Genomic DNA, 8,005 nt, shown 5'->3' with positions numbered 1-8,005 from the left:
CGTTGGATACACTATTATACTGTATATTTATGCTTTAATGCACCAACTCTACCTCAACCCTTCTTTTTATATTTGTTGATTCCTTATCCTATCAATCACATGCAAGCAGTGGGTATATAGATATACTATAACTAAACAGCAAACCAGTTTATGAACACTACAGGTTGGTACGATCAGCCTACACAAATGACGCAACTCAATAGCTCAATATAGCTTTCTGTAAACTCAAGAAAACAATTACCCATAAGACATGAAGTGTCACTTAGTGTGGCACTTCTTCTAATTTGTCTCCTGTGTATGTGGTACGAGAATATATGTGTATGTATGCATTCACAAACGTATTGCAAGGAAACAGCTACCTTTAAGACACGGTTATTGACTATTGACATTTTTTTTCTAATATCATAAACATTGTTTATTGCCAGCTTAGATTATCAAACTTTAAAGCTAATGTTGCTCTCAGCTCACAGTTTTTGAGCATTGGTATATTTGTTCAAGTATAATTCAGAAAGCTGCACCATTTTCCCTTTGAGTGGCTTTTGTGGTTGCCATGGTCAAACAGCAAGCTGCAGCGGCAAGTTTAAAAATAAGTCCAACCATAATCATCTCAGAAGACAGCACCTCACTCACAGGAGTGGCAGCCGCACTCGTTCTCCATGCCGCTGTTGCCCACGGCTCTGGTCTCCGGAAAAAACAGAGGCAGCGGCAACCTCTCGCTGTCTTAAAGTACTTTTATAGAGAATTTAGGCTACTATTGTTTGAGTTCTTTTTCAATATCTGTCTTAGTGGTGTAAAATGGTGAGTCTGAGGCATCAGATGAATTCATTTATATTCTGTATTTTTAGTTCTATATATGGTTACCTTATATATGTTTAATCTTGTGTACCAAATAAGATTAGCTTACTTCACTGCAATATCTCAATACATTACATAGCAAATTTAACCCATGGCCCACAATTCACTTATAAGTGAAAGTGCATTTCTTATTAAAGCTATCAGTAACACCTCATTATTGAACCAACGATCTTGCCATTGACAATTTCTCAATCCCACTGGGTTTACCAATAACCATCCATCAGGACCTCTATTAATGTCGACATCATTGGTACAAAATTGACTGAGATGACAAGAGGCAGGAGTATACTAGTGAAAACTGACAGACAGACAGACAAAACGCCCTGTCAAACCTCTCTCCTGTGGCTTCAAGGGACAGGGCAATATTTCACTGATCTATAGAAGGGAGAGGAATTCCACTGCCTCGGGGTAAAACATTGGGCCAAATTAAATTCCACACTTATTTTCTCCCAGGGCTGCCTGAGGGTATCCCACGACCTCCGCAACAGAAAGGTCATTATCAGGAAGGCTTGGCCAGGAGGAAGGAGGAGATGGCAAAAAATGTAGAGGAGGGGATGTGGGGTAGAAGGAGGAAGCAAAGAGGGATGAAAGGAAAATAAGAGAAAGAGAAGAGAGAGGAGAGAAAAGAACAAGCAAAAGAAAAATGGGGATCACGAAAAATAATAATGGAAAAGAACATTGGATTAGACGTAAGAGAAACTATAATTTAAGATATTCTCTACTCATAATCATTTCTTCTTTCAGATCTGTCATTTCTCAACAACGTGTCTGAGTCTTTCTTCTCCACAGACAGGTAATCAACTCCTATCAGATCCAGACCTGTAGCCAAAGTACAGCTCCAACAAAGCTTCAAATATTTGAACTTGAGGTGTGTTTGATTTAGACTGTCAGAAATTTAAGCATCCTTTGAAAGAAGGCATGCCCCAAGATAAGAAAAATCAACCTAAATAAATCATGACTGTTATTTGATATGTATTTAACCACCGTTTGGCAATGTAATCCTTATAGAGTGAATTTGGGAAGAGACGGACTTGAAACTCACAGTACCAATAAAACAAATAAACTAAATAGACTGGACTTTACCTCGAAACAAAACAAAGACTGAGAAACAAAAGAAATGGAAAAGAAAAAGCAGAATGGCTAATAGCAATGACAGAGGAAAGAATGGATTAAATATCCTCTGCAAGCCAGATAACAGGTCTCCCTGTTGTGTTTAATGCACCCCACAACACAGCTTCTATCATTTCAGCTGTCATGGTATGTCTTTTATATTTCTGATTTGAAAAGCCATGCAGTGTGAATAATTTCTTCAACAATATGTTGACCTTTACTGCTAGATGAAGCTTTTAACACAAAGTACAGAAGACATAAACTTCCAAACATGAACAAATAATAAAGACTATCAGCTTTTATTCTGTTTCTTTTCTTTCTTGTTGTACCCCCTTCTCATGATGGTGATTGTTTCCTGATTAGACACTTTTAATATCCGTCCCAGTGGGTTACCGTTACCAGGGATACAGCCTAGGCTGCAGCTCGGCATGTGGCTAACTGTTACAGCTAAGACGTCCCTGGGTGATTTTTCATTAACTGGTCATAAAGGAGGCTCTGTGTGGGGCCATTACAAGTAGCCTCAGATCTTCTTCATGGAGCACTCTGTGGTACTATCCAGAAAGAAAAAAATAGAGACAGGGAGGGAAATGCAGAGGTAATAGTGCATCTTTATAGAACAGTTCCATAAGCGATTGTTGTCTTTTCACATTTTTTCCCCCCATTTTCTCCCACTTTAGTAGGTAACCCTGTGTCAGTTGTTGTCCCTGCTAACCCTGCTGTTTGCCTGAGGAGGTCCGCAGACAGACATGTGCTACCTCCGTAACACATGGTGCCGCCAGCCACTTATTTTCACCTTGACCTCGCCAGCTCCCCACTTGCCAGTGCGGCCAATTATGTTTGTGGGAACACAAAAAGAAGCTGGAGGTGCTGCTGCTGGGAATTGCACTAAGTTAAAGCCATTGTTAAATATTTAATCACACTGTGTGTCTGGCATATAATTTAGGTCTACCACTGGCTCATTTGAACTTGCCAACCTCCAACACACAGTTCTATACAGTAGCTACACTATATCAGTGCATGACAATGTGAAACACAACCATTACTCGGACTGTGTGTAGTACAGCTGTCAGGTTTCTACTGTCTACATTAGGATTTAGCACACCAAGAGTTCTGAGTGAGCCAGATCATCCATCAGCACAATATACTGCAGCCTGACAGAAAAATACACGCAGCCATTGTCATGAAAAATTGCGAACAGTGCAGACAGATATATGAGGTAGAAACTATTACAGAGGCGATTGGCACCAGAATTCCTAATGGATCATTCTCAATTTTCTAATGAGTCTCATCACAGTTCATTTGTGATATGCACGAAATGTGAGTGATCCACATTATCTGGATGCACAAACATTGTCACTCCAACAATAATTCAAATGTATAAATACACACGAGCTGGTGACTGAGTTTTTCCAAACTGCTGTAGAAAAAAACGTAGTGTAAAAAAAAGTGTAAAAACTGAAACTGTAACAGACAGCATGTTCTGCCAAGTGGTATATTAGTTGCAGAGACATACTGTACGATTATTTTTCTACTATGCCGGGTGGCACAGCGATTTAAGTGACTTTCATTTCCCCCAGATGACCCTGACCTCTGACCTCACTACATAGGAAGGCAAGTGAACTTCCCAATGCAGATTGCAGATGTATAGTATGCTCACTCACTAATGCAAGTGTATTTGGTGATATTTCCCCGTGTAACACCTGTATGTTTTTCAGGCTCCGCTTTTCATTCGCTGGGGCAGTAGTTCTCAATCCTGCTGCTCCATACCCAGAGTCCTGCCGGTTTTATGTCCTACCAGGTAGTTAATTGCATTCACTTAGTGTCCAAAGTGCAAATCACTCCCTGATTAGACAGCAGGAATGAAAACCAGCAGGGCTCTGTGTCCTGACGGTGAGGACTGATAAATTATGTTGTTAAAAGCAGTTTGGTCTAAACCTGCTCTATTTGAAAAGTGTCCTGAGATAACTTCTGTTTATGAATTGGCGCTATACAAATAAAATTGAATTGAATTGAATTGAATTGAATTAAATAAATACTGGGCCTGGTGAGACCTAAGCTCAGCTGTTTTCTAAGTTTTCACAGATTTTCACAAATCTGCTGTTATTTGTAAGACATTAAAAATACCTTCTGTGAACAAAACAGCACTTCTCAGAGATGTAACAGGTCATTCAGTACTGGATCACAAAGGGTGGAAATTCTCCTCCTGTACTGCTTTCTTTTGTGTTTAAACATCATGTAAACTACCTGTTTTCCATTATTGAGGTAGGGGAGGGGCAACATCTGATTTCCCAGCTATATTGCTCCTGGAAACCCAATTTCCTATACATGCATACGTATAACCGGGTTTCTTAAAGCCTGTTTACATGTACGCATATATGAAGAAAATGAAAAGAAAAATCGTAGCGATGAATCCTTATATTTGAAATAATTAAATTAAAGCCAACTAAACTACACCAAGTAGTCTCTAATGTAGAACTATACATAAGGTGATAGGTTAGAAAAGGTGTGCTTTCTGTCTGTCTGTTTGTCTGTCTCGCTGTGCTGTCACTCTACTTGGACACACACATACACAATGCCCAACAAAAAGTCAGGGAACAGCGTCTTCTATTACTATTACAGTTCACAAAGGCAAGCCATACTTCCAAAAAAAGGTTTGGGGTAGGTGAAAAACTGTATTCCAGTTACCAGTGAATGTGTTCCACGCTACGACTGCATGTGAAGAAAAACACCTGCTGCTATGTTATTGTAAAGAAGTTAGTTATACCAGCGTGAGAACTGAGTGAGAGATGTGTATGGAAGCTACAAGATGACAGACCAAACCCATTGATGTGCAGCAGTACACCCAGTTTTCTCACCCTGTGAAAAGTGCTGAATTACCCTTTAAACTCTGTCTTTCTAGAGAGCAGCTTAGTTTGCAGTGTTAAGATCAGTTCTGGAGACCTTTGCCTCAAGATTTAGATAACATTTCTAACCTTTGGAGTTAATCAGAGTAAACACCAGCTGGTACCCAGACGAGTACTTGAAAATACAAACTGTGTATCTTGAATATTAAAATGCTGTAGCATACACTTAACCAGGAAATTTACATAATTTTCTCCTAGAACCTTTTTTTCAATACTAGAGTCAGAAAGATTCAATCGCAAACCCTCACACCCAGCTGCTTCTCTGTGTTTCTTCATTAGCACATTATTTATATGCAAGTAAACACCATCCTGTGTCACACAGGGTAAAGAAATTCAGCTTTGTCACTTTTTCAAATGTAGCACCATTGTTGCTGCTATTTAGTTATTTTAAGTACAGTATGCATAATGCTGGAGTATTAATTAATATAAAAGACAAGGGTTTTAGCATATGGAATGGGACAAGTTCAAATTTAAAAAAGGATGCAATCATTAAAAACACACTGCCCTACAAATAATGACACTCACTGAATGTATGGTGTTTTAAATGTTCACTTTGGCTGAAAACTTTTGGCTGATTAAACCTTCGTATTTGAATTTAGATATACTGACTTTCAATATTACTTGTAGAAAGTCATTACATTTTACCTTTAAATTACAATACTTAATCAAGCCTCAGTCTTAAGAAGAAGAAAAAATGGATTAATCGTAATTAATGACAACTAATTGTGCAATTAATTAGTTTTTTTATCGATTGAAAGGACTAGTGAATATATTAGGTTTATATTAACATCAGTTTGAACGTCAGGAAAGGGAGGAGAGAGAGGAACAAGGAAGATCACAGCAAAAAGGGAAAGGAACGTGGGAGAGGGGAAAAAAGTAATTATCATGAATTGTGACCTGTTTTCTTCAGCATAAATGAGCATTAGGAGGAAGAGGGAAAAGAAGAAAAGAAGCAGTCAAAGGAAATTAACTGCTGGAAAACAGGACCCTTGGCATACTGGGTCAGACGCTACCACTGTGATGGCCCATTTATGAAAGTAAAAACTTGGCACGTAATGCTGTTTTACTCCATCTTAGACTCTTCTGTTAAGTAGGTTTCAACCGCTTTACAACTGAAACATGTTGCGAGGATAAGAGTGAGACAAAGACAACAGTAGGGGAAACTAGGAAAACAAAGAGCATGGAGAGGCTTACTTTAGCCGGTAATGAAAATGCCGGACGTTCTGTGGCGGATTTGAAAACTGCCGTGTGCTGCTTTTTGTAGTGCTCCTCTGTCTTCTTTTCTGCCTGAATGCAAACACACAGCATTAACACACATACACACATTACAATGAGGATATAGTTTTCTGTCAAGTCATGACAGAGCTTTGTATTTCAACCTAATTATCAGGACATGTATCTCTAAAGAAAGAAAAAAAAATAAAGAAAAATAAATGAATGACCGGTTTATTGATGGATCTTCCTACCTCATACTGTCCTGGACTTGGGGCCTCTATCGATTCTTTGTTGTGGAAGATGGAGTTGCGTTCAGCAGAGGAGCCAAAGCCTCCCTTCTTGCTTCTCTCTAAAAATGCCTTTTTAAAACTCTCCCGGGCTAAACCATGCTCAAACACATTATAGGATCCTGGACCTGCAGAGTACAGAAAAAGGGGGTTGTGTATTTGTGTAGAGTATGTTTTTAAATAGTCCTTCTTATTTGCTGTCTTGAGTTCAAATGGTTCGAGACAACATCCTGAAGGGCTTACTTTCCCTCAAACCTGTAAGTTCTCACCAAACCTCCATGATGTTGCAAAGCAATTTACACAGACCTACAGTGAAGACACAGACATGTAGCGTAGGTGCAACTCTGGATTAGTGTTTGTAGGTTTTTGGTGTGTGTAATATTCATGTGTTGTGCTAGTGTTGGCTTAAGTGGAAAATGACACCTGCGCTACACTGAATTTCAAAGGGATACACGCACGTGTTACTGCTATTTCAGTAGTTGTCTCGTCAACACTACAGTGCTATGTCTACATGTGTGAATGCCGGCTTTGGTAACAGCTTGAGAAGAAAACGCTCAAAAACACAGAAGAATGGTTCTCCCTTTTTCTATTAATAATGTGGCTGAGAAAACCTTGCATACTGCAACTCAAGAAAACACTCACAAGCAATTTAGAGACTCAAGCAAATGCAGAAAACATTTTCATCAATTTGATAACACATGGAGAATATATTAACATGATACATGATGATGAAAATGCAGGTAAACGGTGAAATGCAACAGTATGCAAGGGAACACAAACACTTGTGTTTTGCTAGCAAGTCTAGTTTGGATATTTTTCCTTGGACTTAAAATATGGAATTATGGAAAAAATATGGATTCAAATCATAATTTCTAAAAAGAGTTTGATAATATAATTGATTAAGAACAAATTATTTGTGTCAAAAGAAGCAACAAAACGCCAGAACATATTCTGTACATTGTCTATTGAGATTAACAATGAAAGAATTGAAGGAAGGCCTTTAAAATCAGCCATGTGGTACAACCTATATGTCAAAAACTCCTTTGGCCCTGCACTTGAACGCCACACTAACATTTAATCTGTACAGACAAATCATGAAATGCCCTCAAGTTCACTCATACTAAGAAATGTTTTTGAGAAGAGGCACTTCTCAAAAACATTAATGTGGTGGTAAAGTCTGAAGGGTTTTTATACATAAATGGCTGCTGTTCAATATATGCAGTTTTACCAATAAGAAAAAATACATTATAAGTTTTTATATTATTGATCAATATTCTATTACTATTTAATTTGTAAGATAAAACAGATCATAATAATGAAAACATCTATAATTCTTAACCTTTTTTAGACTTGAGCTGGATGGCTGGATGCAAAAGTAGGTGACTCAAACCTCAGCAACATAATGGTTTACTCTTGAGACAATATGAACACACTCAAAGCAATACTTATTCTTGATTATAACTTGTAAGATTGAATATAATGGCCAACTTTTACAGAACTTTGTGTTTGAAACGAAAGAGAACCCTAACAAATACTGCCCTCAAACATTATTAGGCGACACTCAACAGCTAATGATATCTGCAGGGTATTGATATTAAGAGACAAGCCTCAGTTAATGCACCCACGTTCTTCTGC

The 8,005-nt window shown here is 38.2% G+C and overlaps 1 protein-coding gene across 1 annotated transcript in view; it reads right to left on the bottom strand.

Annotated features, from left to right (window-relative positions):
• stpg2 (sperm-tail PG-rich repeat containing 2) overlaps window positions 1-8,005 on the bottom strand; it is a gene marked incomplete in the record, with an annotated part of 58,133 nt that overhangs the window by 22,722 nt on the left and 27,406 nt on the right. Inside the window, 2 exon segments of the mRNA XM_035658223.1 lie at window positions 6,063-6,155; window positions 6,335-6,498. Of these exon segments, the coding sequence (XP_035514116.1) occupies window positions 6,063-6,155; window positions 6,335-6,498 (257 nt within the window).

This window comes from Morone saxatilis, unplaced genomic scaffold, assembly GCF_004916995.1.
Source record: "Morone saxatilis isolate NCDOM2014 unplaced genomic scaffold, NCSU_SB_2.0 Contig16, whole genome shotgun sequence".
In the NCBI taxonomy this organism is placed as follows: Eukaryota; Metazoa; Chordata; class Actinopteri; family Moronidae; genus Morone; species Morone saxatilis.
This window is presented reverse-complemented; position numbering and strand designations above follow the sequence as displayed.